Below are 19,674 nucleotides of genomic sequence, written 5' to 3'. Positions count from 1 at the left end.
TTTGATATCAAAATAATTATTATTTTGCTTGTGAATACGTAAAATTTTGTGTGATCATTAAAATAAAACCTTAGCCTATATTGCTTTTACCATAATACTTAATATATGTGAAAAATCAACCGCATTTCCAATAAATCGTAAAAATCTCAGAAGGTATCCGAAAAAAATCCCAGTTCTTATACAAAAAAGATTTACTTTTGGCCCGTGTAACGACAAAGTTTTCTGTATTTATGAGAAGATAAAAAAATAGTCAAATGATCGCAACGCCGAGAATATTTGTCATAAAATTTTGATCGCGGCCATAAATTTTACGCTATGATTGATCTAATATATATTTATAGTCAATTTATTACAGGTATATTCTTCTTACAGTAGAAGGCAAAGGATCGCGATTTTATAGATTAATACTACTTAATAATAAATATACATATCGCCGTTATCGCATTTAAAAATTGAAATATTCTCAATCTTTTTATATACGAGTGTTCTAACATTTATTATTTAAGTAACTTTTCTTTTACCACTTTTTGTTTAAATTATTTGAGTTTGTCGATTTTAGCATTTATTTAATTATTTGTGTTTATTACTATTCATTCATTTTACATTAACATGTACGGATTTTGTGTACATACGCTCGTTACCAAGTTTGACTTTGTATCCTAGATATATGTATTCATTTGTTAGACTCATAATCTTTGTATTATCAAAATTATGTATGTTGTGGTGTAATATTAATGTAATTTAATAAAATGTATGTAAATATATGTAAAGTTAAAAACGATGTATTTCGTCATAAATAAATAAATATAATCTAATCTAATCTAAGACAGAGTGATATGGCGTTCTCTCCTCTCTGCCTACCCCTACAGAGAAACGGTATAAGGGTTTGTTGTTGTTGTTTAGCTTCGGTTCCGGCCAATAAACGAATTTCAGCCACCGTTTCAGTTTCGGCCAATTTTTCGACGAAACTTTGGCTCAGCCGAAACCTGCAGTCCAGATGTGTCGGATTACATTTGGCTGTACTCGGGTGCTTATTATAGCTGTCAAGTTATCCTGAGTTCTAAGATCGTTTATATAATTATTTGACAATTGTAGAATGCATTACTTTTCCGGTTGTTTAACCGTTCACATAATGCAGACTGCAAATATAAGGTAGAATTTAATGAATAGAAAGCAGATAGTAAAATTATTAAAATAGTCTATTTAATAGTTATACTAAACTGCCGACATGTACAGAATAATAGGTCCATATTATCCGCAGAAGCCGTATTCAACAAACATTTCCTTTATAATGATGTAATAACTTATATTAACATATAAGTTATTAATTAAAAAAAAATACTTGGTACACTTCCGCTTATTTATTTTGACCAATTAGCGCTTTCACCCTCTAATTTTTTCTTTATAGTTAATAAGTTAAAGTTTCTATAGCGTACATAAAAGTTATATGTGTAACAATAAAGAACCAAAAAAACCTAAAAATAAACAAAATTTTATGTATATTTATAATTTATAAACGACAATTTTCGTTAAAAGTAAAAATTTTAGGGTAAACTTGAAGAAGATATTTCAGGTTAATTGTGAGTCAATAGGGTGTCAAGAAATCATCGTTATCTTCCGAGGAGTATTCAAGTAACTAATTCAGTTTTGATAGTCGGAGAAGATGTAGATGTCGATAGTTTTCGAGAGCTTCTGTACTCCTCGGTATACATCTATTCGCGGAAAAAGAAAAAAAAACGTGTTCAAGTCAGGAGCTTTTACTTAAGTTGCAATTTGTTTATATTTTCAATCATTTTGGTTTGAATTGGAAAATAAAGGTAAAAGCTTTAGGTACAGTAACATTACGGGTAACGCTTCTCCAGAGTTTTAAGACGCTCAACAATTTTTGAAGTCAACCAAAAAGGAAGAAGAAGCGGACAATGATAGTTTAAAAGGCCAAATGTATGGTGCAGTCATTGCGGATTAAAAGTTAGTCGAAAATTTATATTGTTATTTATTAATTCCAACTTTAAACGCGTGTTTCTTAAAATATGTTTTTTAAACTGGCCGAACACGCAACTTAGCCAAAAAGCACCGATTCATTTGATATCTCAGATACATTTTCCATCGAACTACGAAATTTGCGATTGGTTTTTAACTTTTCTCGTTATAAACAATTAATTATGTTACACAGTGTGTAAACTAGCCACTTAAACAAGCCAATGACCCTGTAAATACCTAAACTTCCATATTCCCTTATCAAAAATGTTTTCCAACTCTGCTGTAATTTGTTAATAATGTATGTGATTTTTGGCTTAAAAATTAAAGTTTTCTTTTGAATCCGTAGGATTTTTTGCTTAAAGCGGTATTTTCTATTATGATTTCTCCAGGTAGTCCTATAGATTTTTGTATATATTTATAAGAAATAATGTTTTTCGTTCTAGATTCAAAACTACAAGAGAAATCTGTCAGGCCGCGGAACGTTTTACTTTGAAGACACTTTGAGGTTTTGGGTTCAAACGCCGTTATTTTCATTTTCAAAAATACAAAAAAAAATCTTTTCAACCTTGTTTGATAAAGTTTTAAAAAAATACGTTTTATTTCTTTCATTGTACTTTCAAATAAATAAAGCTTATTTTAGAAACGCTGGAGTGGCTTTATTCCTTAAACAAGCATCTTTAACAACACATGACATAAGTAATTACAAATAATAACAAGAAGTTAGCTGATTGCCCCCTTGGTTGGACCCTGTACTTGGTAATAAAACAATAAATGTTTTTCATAGAATAGAATCCTCTCTTACAGTACACCGCCAACACATGTTTCAATAATTTGATCTGATCCATTGAAATATTTCGTTTTTTTTTTTCAACTTATTTTTAAATGTACCTACACTTAAAATAATATACAGTTTTATGTAAATTATCCTTACACTGTATAAAAGTCACCAGTCTGGAGATTCCTATTAGAAGATGAAAGCGCTAATTGGTCAAATAAATGAGTGGAAGTGTACCAAGTATTTTTGAATTAATAACTAATATGTAAATATACGTTATTAAATAATTACAATGGAATTCTATCAAGAATCGTCAATAAATAATTTGAATAAAAAAATGGAGTAAGTTGTTTATTCATTTAAATATTTAGATCGCACAATTGGATTTATTAAAGCTTTATTACCTCTACTGGGCAACACATGTATTCCGTCCACCTGAATTATTGCCTTCGCACATTAAATTCGAATTTCCCACGAGGACAAAGTAAAGCACACGTGTGTTGTGAAGAATTTACAAGCCTACAACACAACAGTTTTATTCTCACGCCCTTCCCTCTCTCTGTAAATGAAAAATTCATTTATATATTCACTTTCAAAGTAAATCGGTCTTCTTAAGGTAATCCAAAGCATCTTAAAAATACTTACAGCCTCTCAACGAAAGGCAAAGAATTCTTTTTCGTAATGTTTTTTATATTTTTTATATTTTTTTATTGAAATCTACAGTCATGTACAATAATACGGTTATAATATACATAATAGGTACTTAAAACTAGAATAAAAATGATCTCAAACTTGTAATTATCAAATACGTAATGTGTCATAAATAAATGTATATTACACAAGAATAAAAATTGGAAAACCATAAATAAAATGTCTGTACATATTTACCATTGTATATTTAAAATTAAATGAAAAAAAAATATTGCATTTACTCATCACTACTCACCCACGGAGACAATGCCTGCATGCTGTCGCTGATTTTCCTTTTGAATTTATTAAATTCAAGTCAAAGATATCACTCGCATTGGCTCCAATAATATTATTATATAAGTTGCATATTCTATAAATGCACGAATTTTTTGCTGCATTAGGGTTTACATCGCTGCAGTAAAATATTTTTTTGTGACGGGTACGTTTAAAAGGTACATGGAAATTAATTTATTTATTTTGGACTTTTTCGATTTTATGTTTGTGATTTTCTTTATATTTATTTATTTTACATAAACGGATAAAATTGCCTTTAACATATATTGAACATAAATATGAAAAAACAAAAAATACACACATAAAAACATAACAAAAAATTATAAAATTGCATAACTATAACAATAGTAACAAGTAGGTAAATACACATAAGCAACCAAAAATATTAACGTAATAAATACATAAATATGAAAAAACAAAAAAAGGAAAAACATTTTTAAATATAAAGAAAAGAATAATATTGCGAGAAAAAAAAAGAAATCAGACTAGTTTTATAACTAGACTCGTTTTTTTATATGGAGACCAGATTAGTTGCATGGTCAACCCGACTTCTGACAAATGCGTAATACAAAATTTTTAGGGTATTTATATCTTTAAACATTTTAGTGACAAAACCTAACAATTTAAATGTATCACCCGTAATGTGCCAGACATGTTTGTTATAGTCGAGTTTACTATTTAAAAGAACACCGAGGTACCGAGTTATTTGAACATTCTTGATAGATTTGGTAATAAGGTTATATTGATGATTAATGATATTAATGTTTCGAGTAAAGGTGATATGAAAGCATTTAGTTTAAATATAATATAACACGATCACAATATAGAGAAAGGCGGTCCAGATCTTTTTGCAGATACATACAATCGTTTGGTGGTTTTATCGGTTTAAATATTTAAGCGTCATCATTATTTAAAACAACATAGAAACAACATCGTATAATTCTTTATTATTTGAATGTAACATTTTAAATCCAGTATCTTTATTTAATTACATCATTAAAATTGATTAGGTATTTTACGAATTCGGAAAAATTGTTATTTTGAAGACACTTCACATGTTCTGTAACACGAACATTAAAATTTCTTGATGTTCTTCCAACGTAAACTGAAGGACAAGAATTGCATTTTAATTGGTAAATACCTGAACTATTTAATAAACTCTATTAGCTTTATTATTTAACAATATTTTACCAATATTTAATATGTATTATGGAGGACAACACCAACAGCCGTGAGGTTGACAGATCCGAACTCCGCTTTTGACTCGCAACGCGTAGTCCACTGCAACATCAGCTCGGACAAGATATTAAACGCCGTGCATCGAAAGAACTTATTACATTTCATATTGACATTTCGTGGCCACCAGCTCCCTGCCAGTGTTCGCTATTGTAAATTCCTTCTGTACAAAATAATAGGATGTAACTCGTGTGTAACTGCTTAATAAATAACTTCAACTGTAATCCATCAAATCACCTCACAAGCACTCGTTCTATAGTATAAAAAGAAGGTGTGATATTATTTGGTAAAATTTTTCAAATGTTTGTAGATCTATATAATATTTACGTAAAATATTATATTTAAAATTTGTTTAATTGATTTTTTCTCTAGTTTTCTCTAGAAAAAGTTTTTATTAAATAAAGCGTATATCCATTATTTATAGCAATTTTTAAAAATTAAATAAATTCAATACTAGTATACATTTGAATGACAAATATACTCGCAGCTTTTGGTATTCCGTATTGTAAAATGGCTGAAAGAACCTTTTATCGTTTACACAATAGGTAAACATATTTATAACAGTTACAAGTTGAATGTTATTCAGAAGAATATGCTCGACGTAATATGAATTGTAAAATGTACGCAAGGCAGTAGCATTTAACAAAGAAAGAGTTTTCCATAGAGAATCACGGTAAGTTAGAGAATAAAAGAAATGTTTTATCTTAAAGATCAAATGGAAAGAATTCGTTTATCGTAACGCTATTAATCCTTTAAAACCGCGTTTATTATTATTAATAATTAAAAAAATTCATTACCATTGTAAACATACAACAAAATAAGAAAACAAAAGAGTACACAATCGAATGGTTCATTTATTGCCTTAAAACTTCTTGGAGGCTTACAAAAAAAAGTTGAGAACATACGAACTTAAAAAATTCAATTAATTCTAATGATGCCCAGTGCTTGTAATATTTAGATTAAATACAGGTACTCCGGTGCATCTCCCAAATATAAATTAATAGTGAAGTGACATTTATTCATTAAAATCTATTGTAAGTACTTCAATTGAGCCTTTATTGTAATTGTAAGATTTTTTCATATTAAAAAAAAAAAAAAAAAATATTTAAAACACGACTTTCTCAAAAAAATTCGAGAAATTGGATAGTGGCAAAACAGGTATATAACAACAATTATTGAGTTCCGATTTTGAATCTTTTATATGTACGAGGCAAATTTATTTATTTATTTAACTTTTTGTACAAATAACAACATGGGAGACCAGACACGAGATATTGATTTTTCAACATGACAATGCTCGACCACATGTTGCTCATTTATTTATTTATTTAACTTTTTGTACATAATGTTATTTGTACATTGGCGGGTTTATTGCCAAATGGCAATTTCTTCCAACCAACCAACAAAATAAAAGTTTTATTTTTGTAATTCAAGTTGCAGAACATATTCAATAGAAAAAAAAGATTAAAAAGCTGAAGATATATAAAAATAGAAATAAACGTATTTGTTTATGAATTACCTTAAATCAAAACTATTACTCAATGGGAAAAAGGAAAAAAAAGGAAAGAGGAAAAAGGAAAGGAAGAGAGATTAAAGAAGTGTAAGGAGATGTTTCTTCCGACGTGATTTAAACAGAGATAATGTAGTAACATCTTTGATGGTGGATGGGAGATGATTTCACAGTCGAGCCGCATGGACACTGTATGAGTTAGAGAAGAAAGAGAAATTGTGGATGGGTATTAAGAGAGTGCCTTGAGAATAAGAACGAACAGGTAAACCATGAACTGATAAGCGTTGAAATCTTTCACGCAGGTATATAGGAGCGTTAGGACTATGAAGTAAATTGAATATAAGTGAGAGGGAGTAATAGTCTCTCCGCTGTCTAATTTTGAGCCATTTCAGTTGCCTACGATAATCAGAAATGTGGTCATATTTCCTAGGACCAAAAATGTACCTAATGCATGTATTCTGAAGTCGTTTAAGTTTATCGAGTTGCTCACAGCTTAATCAGCCATGGAAACATCAGCGTAATCTAGAGTGGGTAGTAGTAATGCTTGCATATCCATAAGTAAGAGCACTGTTTGGCTCTCGTGAAAAGTGAGATTTTTTTTCTCCAAAAGTTGGCAACACCGATTGGTAGTAAGGGATCTCCTGAACACAACGAGCACCGGCGACCCTCGTTAATTTTAAATCTTGCCTTGTAGTGTTCGTTTCTGGGAAAAATGCCAATAAGAAATCCCGCCATCTGCAAGGTCCTCGCTGTCGTAAGGTTCCTGCTCACTGAAGGAAAAACTCCGACTGAAATTTTTTTCACGGATCAATACTGTTAATGTGACTCTTCATTTGACTGGTGATGAAACATGTATATACGAGTATAAGAATAATAATGAAATTTTATCACCATCATTATTCCCTTTCCGCATCTAATGGTGCATAGAGCACTGCATTGGTGAACCAATAGTAGCGAATCGCGATAATTTATTAGGTACATGAAGGCAAGATGATCAGTCTCACGCTTCAGGTGCCAGTCCAGGGATTATGAAATATTCCAATGAGAAAAAAAAAAAAATCATGTCGGGAATCAAACCTAAGGCTTCTTTCAAGGTAGGTAAATGGCCTTAACACTCAACCGCAAGGTGGACTTTAATATTTATTTACTCCTTTGATTTTTTTATTACTAGTATCCTTAAGTACGTCTTTATTTTTTTCTGTTTATGTTTGCATTATATGGAAAAGTTAAATTTTTAGTCAAACAGCTGGTTTCCGGCTGGTTTGTTTGTTTTGGAGAGAATTCATGTCACCCTTTTAAATGATATTTTAAGCCTGTTTCAAATAAACGTCATAATAATTTCCTTATCCGCACCCAGTGGTGTATATGGCACTGCATTGGCTCTCCAATCACAAATATCTAGATCGTTTTTATTTCATGGAAGTTATGGTGATCAGCCTTACGCTTTAGGAAACAGTACAGAGACAGCTTGCCCCCCCCCATACCGCACACCGCGTCTGAGGTCATAAGTCTCCTTGGCGGTGCTCACATACACGGAAATTTTTCTCGTTGTCAAATGAGAAAAGATGACGGAAGAAACTCTCTGTAATCTGGTAGCCTTAGCATCTTAGCGCTGAATAAAAGTGATCCAGAAGTACATCGTAGGTACTTCATTTCTTATCACAAAAAATATTTGGCGCATAAATTGTACAATAGTGTTTGTTTCCACGAGAATTGATTCAGGTCTGAAAGGGTCAGTGGTAATTGTAAGGATTTAGGACACGTAATCACTATATTGGGTAGATACACGCTCAACAATAATATATTTCATTATAATATGTGTAATAAATAATGCATGGTCGACATGAAATATTGATTTCAACCGGTATTTTTAAACTAGGATATTTAATAGTCCTTTGACTGGCACCTGAAGCGTAAGACTGCGTATCTTACCTACATGTATTAATGTACGTAATGTAATGAGTCTGGTCCGGAAATAGATTAATCAAAAAATAAATTATACAGGTATTTTTTGAATGATGTAATCTTAGTAAATGAATAAAGCGTTAGGTCAACGTATTTGTACCCAAAAAATTTACTAGGGGTTACAATGGCTTTAAGTGATTCTAAACGAAAAAAAGAGTTGAAAAAATTGTTTTGTACACCATTTTGTGAAAAAGACCTAAAATTTGTTGTTATGATATTTGTTACGATTAATATAGTGTTAAGTTACCGCAAACCAAGTTTTGTAAAATTTTCATTAAAAAGAAACGTAAAAATTGCATTTTTCAATAAAAAATGATAAAAGCGTCGTCTATAAATAATAAGTTTCATATTTTCGTTTAAAATCACTTTAATTTATCATAGAAAGATCTAGAATATTAGAAAATATCAAGTTGGTCCTGGTTAATTTCAGTCTAGGACTAAGATAGGTTCAAACGAAATCGCATTAAATGTAGATCCATAGAATTAAGAATAGTCCAGAAACTGCATACGCACATCAAACAGAAGGTGACTTAACTACGTATAATTTTTTTTAACCCATTAGTTCTTTGTAGACGTCGCTTAGTACTCAACTCCGGATTTGAATTCAACTATGCTGTGTTGTGTCCTTTTAAAGTGTAGAAATACTGCTAGGATCTTAAAGTAACAGGATGGTATCACATTTCATGTATAATTAGCAAACGAATGTTTAAATAGCAAGTGCATTACTTAAAAATGGAATTATTTTTCCATTTGTCAGATTATCGAAGAAACGAAATGAAAATCGCGTTGGCGTTGCCAGGGTAGTAAATTTTTTTACCCTACTTTGCTAATCTTATGAAATATAGACCTCGAATTAAACAACGCCGTGGGGGTCATTTCAACGACATTATCTTTTAAACATCAAATATTATTTAACATGATATAAAAATTTCTGTTTTATGTAAAATAAAATTTGTTTTATATTTTAAGTTAAAAGTTCAATCACTCTCATTAAATGACCCTTTACTTATCTATTCTGTTGTGTGAATCAATGTTTCAGCGTGCACAGGAAAATTTTAGAGATATAAAATAAATTAACAGATTGTTTTTTTTTACCTTACATTTGTGTTATGATTATTTTTTTCCCCATCAAGCAACATTTCGCATCGATATCACGAATGCGAGTGGTGAAAATAGGGCATGGTGGGGGGATTATTGGACACAGTTCGATGTATTCAAATATGATTCTACGCTCCTACTGGACTATTCTAAATTCTATGTTTAGATCTTTCAAAAAAAAAGAGTATTATTGTTTAACTATAAATTACTAAGCGGAATAAATTTCGTTGAATGAAAAATAATGATTTGGTATTATTAATTGACGTTATTTTTGTTTTACGTGTTTTTTTATATCCACCCAATTTCAGCTGAAAATGACAGCAAGGGACTCGAGATCTCACCGGGAGTGAAACGCAAAACCTCATGTTTAGTGTGAGGCAAGCGTCTGATGCTCTTAACCCCACAGAGGTCGCGCTTCAATATGCGACGCTAGTGGTCGCGCGGGATACATACGTCACACCATTTTATTTCGCGATATTAAAATGAACGGCTTGTGCAAAATTGTTTTTTTAATTGTAATAATAAAAAAATCACTGGGATCTTAAATTCAGCTACAAAAAATATTGTTCTCTTACAAAACCATGAAAAAGTTTTGGATCCCAATTTGGGACGACCAACAATAAACAAATATGAAAAAAATGTTTGAGTATGACCAAAAGCTTGCAGACTGGCTGGATTTCCTCCCTAGGGAGTTATTCATAGTTAAATTTACTTCAACAGAGAGGGAAAACATCGAACGTTTTCAGGCGTTGCCTAGTACGTGATTTGGTTCAGCCGGATGAATCTCACCCACGTGATAAAGGTTTCAGCTCTTTTATTTCACATAAGTCAACAGATGGAAGAGTTGCCGTTCTCTCACTGTAAATATCCGTGTTTTTACTTATGTTTGCTGTGTAAGTTATGTTTGTTATGTTACTATAGTTTTAAGAAATCGTTTTTGTATATTTGGATACGTTTATTTATGTAAATTATGTGTGTAAATACATATTTTTGTAAAAAAAAACAGAGGTATTGATGGGAACCTGAGGGGTGGGGACGACGTGTTAGCCTCTGTCAACACATTCTCCCCCCCCTCCTTAATCTGCATAGAGATTGTATTCCTTGGAAATATTCATAATTTTATTTATTTATTTATTTAATGCACAAAATACACAATTTTACATTGACACAATTATATGTTTTTTATGTCCCGACTTGTTAGAGAATTCCGTGTTCAGTCGATACTCTTCGATATATAAATCAAGAATATTTATTTACACATTAAAACAATTTACAAGTAATCAAAACAATATGCAAATTAATCAAAACAAAATACAAAATAATAATAGAAAAATATAAATAGTAAAAATTTATACATGTTGAAAAATTGAATGTGGAAAAGTTAGTTTAGTTAGTTAATTGTTGTAATAACTTTCCTCTATGCGCAGCTGACAGAGTCCCCTAGGACTCTATAACAGCTAATGGTAGGCTTAAGCTTTTCCTTAAGGATCTCCCTTCAATGAGAAGGAAATGTGGATGCTCAAACATGGGTTATACAGTGAGTAAAGTGGCCACTTAAACCAGCCAATGACACGTCATAAGCCCTGTAACTGCCTAGACTTCCATATTCTTATATACTTCTATACTCTCTGTTGAAATAAATTTAAATATGAACAAATTTGCCCGATGTTTATTTGTCAAGCTAACTTAGGCCCATGCTTAGAGTATTATACTCTCAAGGGCCCATGTTGTATAAATAACATTCTGTTGTCCTTCCTGTATTTGGTGGTGCGTTCTTTGACCAAAGGTTACTGTCAACACCCTCATAAAAATCTCCTATATGCACCTCGCCCTCTGAGAATTGGGACTATCTTGAGGTACTTCCTCTGCGTCATTTGGTTCTTAATCTAATTAGGATTGATAATCCTTATCTTTGAGGAAATTTTTGTCATCACCAGAATTCAAATCCTCTTAATAAGGTTCCTCGTCGCATCGTCCAGCTTACGAAGCCATGGTTGAATTGGAGCTTCTTGTCTTTTACAAATGTAAAACAGCTGCATGTTGGACTGATGCCTAGCTAAAATCGACAAAATTGGCATTTTATTGTTCCGTTTTTCGCACCTCAAAACTAAACCGATTTGGTTGGTTTTTTTTTGGAAAGAATATCAGAAATAAATTCACCGTGTCAGTACGTTTTGATTTTTTAAAAATACGTATTGTATTTGAATGTCATGCTTAAATGCGTAACACTGAACGCTTTAAAGTGTTTTGGATTGTTCTAGTTTCCATAATAAACAATTTATCAAAAAAACAAGCGTAGGGGTTAATGAAAAATATATATATATATTGTGTGAGAAAAATATTACTCTTGTGATATAATACAGAAAAAAATATGGGAATAATGCGGGTTGTGGTCCCGTGGTAGTATTGTGGACTCACGGGCCAAAGGTCCTAGGTTCGAATCCCACTCTATCACAACTCAATATCCATTTTTCCAGCACAAGTTATTTTAGACATTTAGGAAATGATCTGAAAATTTGAATATTTGAGTAAATAATAAAAACTCGAGTATTTTTCTTTTTATTCTCTTTAAATATAAAAAAATAACAATAGGAAAGGAAAGGTTACTGCGTTTCTTCTCAAATATTTAAATTTTCAGAGCGTTTTCTGAAAATTGTTTACGAAAACAGTCGTGATGGAAAACGGGAAATAAGTTGTCGTAGAGCGGAGTTTGAACCTTGGACCTCTAGATCCAAGGTTACCAACTTTGTACCACTTTTTACATTCATTCATCCCTTTATATACCTATTACAAACATACTTAGCTCAAAAAAATGTATAAAACGTCTAATGCTAATTTTCACAAAAAATAACATTACTAAATTTGGAATAAAAATCAATATTGGGTGGAAATGATGATTAGCATTTTAACGGTACATTAGGTTTGTTCGTCAAGTCGCGAGTTTTCTTGGAATTGCCAGCCAATTTTGTACTCAATATAGCAATTTCCGGAGTCAATATTACCCTCATCTTATTTGATTTGTCGAAGACAGACAAAATAATTATTTTAAATCGTTTTCCGTAAAAACTTACCTCGTTAATAATTTGGATCTGTAAAACAATTAAACAGTAAAATATTTCAATAAAATTTATAATTGAAGCACTTTATGACAAATTTATGAGTAAAGCCCATATACTCATAATTAATTTTTATTATATTTTTAAGAGTATTTAAACAGAGTATTAAAAAAATAAAGGATAATTACATAGCAGTGAAATACATATTAACAGTAAAAATGGTAAACAAAAATATCCCACAAAGGCATGGCCTGTTCGTGGGTATACAATAATTTTTGCTCCTATAATAAATTGACAAGTATAATATTTTTGTTAAATTTAAAAAAGAGAAAATAATTTATTATGTAAAAGATTATAAGGTATATTTTATAGTAATTAAAAAAGGAAATAAAAAAAAAACGAAAAAAACATAAATATATCCTTAATGGCAACAAAATATATCATAGAAAAAAAGAGTTTACATCTGTAGTTTAAATCCAGGACAGTGCTTGTTTTTTAAAAGAAGGAAAATTTTGAGAGTTTGGGATCAATGAAATATTATCAGAAAAAAAATAATCGAAAATTTTTGGGCCTATTAAATATGCATGCTCTGGGCTAGCTTCGTTTTACAATGTGGTATTTCTAGCACGCGATCCCTTCTTTGACTTGATCTATTTAAATTAATCGTAAATACACTCTGGTTATTAAATATGTATTTTAAATATTGAGAACAATATTTTTGTCTTAAATCTAAAAGTTTAGCTTCTTTGAACAATTGGACAGAGGGAAAAGTGCGATTTTTGTGAAGCATTATTTTTTAAATAAATTTTTGAACCGTTTCTAATGGTTTAATATTAATTAACTCGTCATCTTTTGCTTTATGTAATAAGACGTTACATCACCGTTTTCAGCGTATTTTAAGAATTTAATAAGTCACCATAAAATAATAATTACAGAGAGGTACTTCAATCAATAATTTTAAGACCTTATTTGAATTCATTTTGAGATTTAAACTTTTAAATAAAATTTTCTCAATACGGACTTTAATCGAGTCAACAAGCATATTACGCTTCCCCGTTTTTCATTATCAAATATTAATTATAATATTAAAAAGTTATAATTTTTTTTTAAAATCAATCAGGATTTTAGAGATATAAATATAATAGCATCAAAAAGCTGCAGAGAAAAAAATATTTATAAAAAAATATAATTTTTACTTTTTGATAAGTTTCTTAGCACTTTATCGAAGTCCTCCAATTAGAATAATTTTAACAACTAATTGCTCAAATCGGACGTGGATCAAATAATGAAGCCAAATTTGAAATATACAAAAAATAAATGGTTTTTAATGTTTAAAACCGTGTGTATTTCAAAAATATTATTTAATAGCAAAACCAAAAGTATGAAAAACATCGGATGATAATTGATATTAAATATTCGGTAGAGAAACAAAAAAAAAGTATCATTTGTCTATTTTAATAATCTGTTTGAATCAAAACATATTTGAAACGTAAATCAATGAAATGTATGTATTAAAAATTCTTTTTTCATACCTAATGTTATTAATTATTATTATTAATTTTAAGCGAGCAGCTTAAAACTGATATGCTAGTTGTTGGCGCACTTTAACTATTTTGATAACAAATCTAGTCCATTTTTGAACTCATTGAGACTACACATTAAGATCAGCTCTGTGCCAGCTGATTCCATCCATCAACAACCCTATTGCTCAGGAAGTTCTTCCGTGGATTTAAATTGAATTTCGTTTTCTCCAGCCTGAGACTGTGGCCTCGAAGATAAGCATTTGGTTTAGGCTTGTACATGGGATCCAAATTTGGGCAGCTATGGTGACTTTTGAGTATCTTGTATGTCTCTATCAGGTCACCCCTTTCTCGCCGTTCCTGCAGCGTTGTGAGACCGGAAGTTTCCAGTCTCTCCACATATGAAAGCCGTTTTAGGGTCGGCCTTGTAATTTTCTATAGGGAACCGTATTGGAACACCTACCTGGAGCGTATTTAAAAAAAAATTGATACGGAAAGATATGACAATCAGTCCATGAAGTATTCTTGTGAAAAAACACCTTTATAAATCAATACATAATGTCAAAAATGTCGGAATTTACTTCAAACATTATTCGTGGCTTTTAGAGAAATGATTGAGGTTATTTACAAAGCTTATGACTTGTACTTGGCTAGTTATTTACTTAGATCTAGTCATTTAGAGGGCTCAAGACCTGTTGACTGGTTTGCGAACATTTACCTTTCTGCCTGTACGAGTATTTGAACATCAACATTTCCTCAACTTTTCCATTTACTGACTTTTGTGAATGGATGAGATTTTTATCGATGTGGATGAGATTTATCGGGCTGAATTATTTTATCTACTAGGTAACGGCTGAATATTCTCATTCATTTTTATACCAGTTAGTTTAATCACGAACATGTTAAATACATTACTGATAAGTATGATGAATACCAAATTAGAATTGTAATGTAAATAAATTTAGCATTACCAATTTGACAAGTGTTAAATTAATCCCTTTCAGATCTCTAATTATTGACACCATTCTGAATATAATATAGAATACAATCATAATTTAAGCTTTTAGACAGAAGTAATTATTATTGAGGCGAGACGCAATGTAATAAATTGATTTAGAGAGAAATAAAGCATCGTTAATTAAATTCTAATACAGTATTATATTCACACTAAATTAATTTACTCAATAAATTTGATGATTCAAACCTATAAATGGATTCGCTGTAAGTTTATCCAATATGCGGGATTATTTAAAATATAAATAATTTCCTAATCACGTTGTCGTAAAAGTATACCGTTTTAAAATACTCACTGGCAAATTTTATAATTTGCGTCGGATTATTCGATTTTTTTTATACATTTAAAAAAAAAAAAAAAAATTATTCGTAAACCCTTACGGGTTACATACATTTAACAAAATATTTTCACTTTTAAAACTCACATTCTACTCTAAATAATAATATTTTTAACATCTTTTGTAAAGATTGTCTTTTGTTAAGTTTTGTCTGGTAGTTTATTGTATAATTTAAGTCCATGGTTTATAAGTCTCGATTGTCCTTTTCTCGTTTTAAAAGATTATGATATTATCGTATTGTGTTCATGTTTACTACAGTTTTTTTCAAGTTTTAATTCTTCGTCTACAATTACATAAGTGGTTAATTTGTGAATAAATTTTAAAGATTCTAGTTTAAAGAGTTCAGTTACATTTAATTGTTTAGTTTGTTCAAAAAGTTCTTTAGTTGCTGTTAGATAGAGAAGGTCATATACTAATTTTAATATTTTATTTTTGATTGAATTGTTGATATGTGTTAATTTTACGGGGTAAGAAAAGTGCGGTGCGCAAGAATAGTAGATGCGGACAAAAATAGTCTGCGGCCAAACAAAATACAGCAAACCAAAATCCTACCTTTGGGAAGTCAGGAAAGAGGATAAGGGACAGGAATCCGGATGCTAAAATCTACAAATCTTTTCTTACCGGTAGTCTTTCGTTTTTGTCGGCGCACACAACACAGTGTTAGTGCGGGGATGAATCTTTATGAATGCGGTGGCGGTCGAAAGATGAAAAGGTGCGCGGATGTGGGCGGATACATTTTGCAGGGATAAAAAAACCAAGATTGTTAATGTTGGTTGCAATGAAAATGAATAATAGTTCCAAAAGCAACCGTAGCTACCCACGGCCATAGCGACGGGGAGAATAAATAAATATTTGGGGATTGGAAGTTAGGAAATCACAGGGTGGGATGAAGGATAGGCGGACCTTTATCAACTAGCGGTCCATCCAACCACAAACCATTTAAACCCACTAACTACTCGCGCAACCAACGACATACATTTTTACGTTTGGTTTTTGGTTTTTCTAAGCTTTTTATGATTTTTTACTATCTGTGACATTATTGTTAGTAATGGCTATAAATACTAATGCCATTGAATTTTTTTTTTAATATTATTTAAAAACTTTAAAAAAAAAGATCATCCTGCCATATCAATATTGTTATTTAAATCTAAAATTGTTGCAACAGAGAGAAAAAAGTTTTTTAGAAGGGAATATGTAAATCGTGGTATTTGCAGGGCTTATGACCTGTCGTTGGCTGGTTTAAGTGGCCATTTTACACACTGTATAACATTCACCATTTTGCCTTTGTTTTTCCTCTGTTGCAACAAATTAAGACCTAAATTTAAACCAAAAGTAAACTTTAGGGAGAAAATCTAGTCTGTTTGCAAATATTTCGAAAGATATCAACTTACGAAAGTTTGTCTTTATAACTAGTAAGAGAACTGGGGCTGCACTTTATCAACGAATTGCTGATTCGTAGTTAGTGAACAGCGAAGATTATTTTCAACACGTAGTTTATTGTTTTGTTTTGTCTTGATTCTTTACAGAATTAAAAAAACCACGCCCACAAAAATGCAGTTGATAATGGAAAAAAAACACGCAGTGTTTATTTGCCGAAAATGGGATGAATGGCATAATTTTTAGTACGCCGGTTATGTTTGGAGCCGTGGCCCCCCAAGTGAGACGCGTCCTACTGGTTAGGAATCCGCAGTCTTTAGTGTGAAGATCTGCTGGGATATTATACTATCACTTCGTTTTGTAACGAATTTATCTAATTATGAAACAGTTTTTGTTGAAGCGGTTCTTTTTTGCTTCTAGGGTACAGATGAGTTAAAAACTTCACAAAATATTCAAGCTCGTTTTGCATAAAAAATAAGTAGGACACAAAAGAACTGCTTCCCTAGCAACTAAAGATGAACGAATTAACTAATTAATGTTTTATTTTTTAAATATGTGGTTTTCTATAAAAGTTCTGAGGTTTGAACTGTCAGTAGAGTCGCAGTGAGTCACATCTTGCTGGAGGGTGTGATTCTTTTAAATGCTGCGAATGCCCAGTTGCATTCCACCGGCAACACTACGTTCACGTCGCGAACTCTGGGCAATGGGATCACACCCAAAACGGTGCAATCACAGCAGATAACGAGAGGATAAAAGGTGAGTTTCTGGCACCACGAGCTAGGGGAAGGTAACCCCAACTGAAAAATCCTCCAGAGAAGGCAACGGGATACTACTTTGGTCATCTTTTCCCAGGAATCCCTATAACGAGTGAATACAATAATCAGTTGTCCTGGTTGCGGAATATGAGAGTAGCACGGGACCGAAATGGTTTTGCTGTAGTGATCACCGACGTCAGAAAGACCTGAAAAGGCACCGCAAGAAGAAGACGCTACAACCTAGCAGTGGCGAGCGGTAAGTTTTTAAATTGGTAAGCTATGAAAATTCTGATAAAATGTCCATAGCGGTAGTATGGCATATAAAAAACAAGTCTATTTTATATTTGATAAATAATTCCTAACAAATGGCTCCAGCAGCTAATAGTTTCAGTAAAAATATTTTCTAATGTAGCACAAACATTTAATTTAAAAAATACAATTTAAAAATTTTGGTCATTGTTTTCATTTATTATAGTTGAGCATTTAGGTAGCATAGTATGAGGGGGTATAATAATTAATATTAAATAGTACAATATAATGTCGATAATTAATTAAGTGTATATTTTTAGTATTATGTGGGAAGAATGTTAAGTTATAAGTTAGTTTTAATGTCATGGTAGAATGGGAGAATGCCGCTAGCTGACCGCGATGAGGCTCGCAACCCATCAGGTCGCTTCTCTCGGGGGGGCGCAAAGAGGAGGAATTCTCAGGAATGTAGAATTGCCACTTGGAATGTAAGAGGACGTATGACTGATAAGATGAATGAACTGTGTGATATAATGAAGAATAAATGTATAGATTTATTGTGTGTCTCTGAGACTTGGAAGAAAGGGAGTGGTTCGATGGAGCACGGTGATACTCTGGTTCTCTGGTCCGGTCTCCCTGAGACGGACAGAGCTTGCCGGGGTGTTGCTGCGTTTCTATCGCCAAGAATGATAGAGGGCATGAATGAATATGAATTTGTAAGTGAGAGACTCATGTTTGTCAGATTTAAGGTCGGACTGACAAGATTGCTTGTTATCATAGGATACGCTCCTGTCAACTCCGACTGTGAATCTGAGAAGGACGAGTTTTGGACGAGTCTAATGAATGTGATGAATGGGAAAAAAGATAGCGAAAGGATAGTTTTGGCTGGAGATCTTAATGGTTGGGTGGGAACAAGGAGAGATGGGCTGGAGTCAGCTCTAGGTATGTTTGGGGATGCAAGAGTGAATGACAATGGGAAAAGACTGCTAGAGGTATGCCTGGAATGGAACCTTTTTGTATCAAATACATTTTTCGAACATAAAGGAATCCACCAATACACATGGGAGAGAGGAAATGAAAGGTCGATTATCGATTATGTCATCATTGACTCTAGATTGAAGCCTGTAACTGTCGACACACGTGTGTACAGAGGGGCCGAGATGGAATCAGACCATTTTTTAGTGGTCTCAAGGGTGATTCTGTTTAAGGGATGGCGGTCCCAAACAAACAAAGTTCAGGCTCCTTCTAGAGTCAAAGTTGAAAAACTGCAAAATGCTGACATAAAAGATAATTTTGAAAGATCTGTGAGTCACAGACTGAACGAAAAAGATGTAGAATGTATGGGTATAAACGATATGTGGGAGTGTTTGAAAATAAGTATGTGCGAGGCGGCGAAAGAAGTGTGCGGTGTGACAACGCTAGGGAGAAAGAAAGGTGATGCGTGGTGGGACGACGAAGTCAAAAAACTCGTTAAAGAAAAGAAGGATGCGTGGATAAATTTGCTTGCTGTAAAAAAGAATACAATTGGATATGAATCGGCTAAACGCGTGTATGGTGAAAGTAAGAAAAAGGTTAAGGAGGGTGTATGTGAACGGAAGAAAAAATTGAAGGATGAAGAAGGAATGAAAATGACACACAATTTCCATGAAAACATTAAAGTTTTCTGGAAAGCTGTGAAAAACTCCAGGAGTAGCAGTGAAAGCGGAGGCATGACAGTTGTTAAAGATAAGGATGGAAAAATGGTGACTAGTGAGAGTGGAATAAAAGAGAGATGGAAGGAATACTTTGAGGAAGTTTATGAATCGCACACTGGTAACTCG

At 32.0% G+C, this 19,674-nt stretch overlaps 1 protein-coding gene across 1 annotated transcript; it reads left to right on the top strand.

Annotated features, from left to right (window-relative positions):
- Window positions 1-18,237: 18,237 nt before the first annotated feature.
- On the top strand, window positions 18,238-19,061 carry LOC148282170 (uncharacterized). Its single transcript, XM_088225531.1, has 2 exons — window positions 18,238-18,846; window positions 18,969-19,061. Exons 1-2 carry the CDS (start codon window positions 18,238-18,240, stop codon window positions 19,059-19,061), a joined length of 702 nt encoding a protein of 233 aa, XP_088081657.1.
- The last annotated feature ends 613 nt before the right edge of the window (window positions 19,062-19,674 follow it).

This window comes from Micrasema longulum, unplaced genomic scaffold (genome assembly GCF_059751315.1).
Source record: "Micrasema longulum isolate JH-2025_06_02 unplaced genomic scaffold, ASM5975131v1 h1tg000369l, whole genome shotgun sequence".
NCBI lineage: Eukaryota > Metazoa > Arthropoda > Insecta > Trichoptera > Brachycentridae > Micrasema > Micrasema longulum.
The sequence above is the reverse complement of the archived record's forward strand: the minus strand, read 5'-3'. Positions and strand labels throughout refer to the sequence as shown.

What these genes read in the sequence shown, in the direction of transcription:
- LOC148282170 (XM_088225531.1), top strand. Translation starts at nt 18,238, where the DNA reads ATGCCGCTAGCTGACCGCGATGAGGCTCGCAACCCATCAGGTCGCTTC. An exon ending in ATGGGAAAAGACTGCTAGAG is followed by an intron (nt 18,847 to 18,968) that starts GTATGCCTGGAA and finishes CATTGACTCTAG; the next exon opens with ATTGAAGCCTGTAACTGTCG.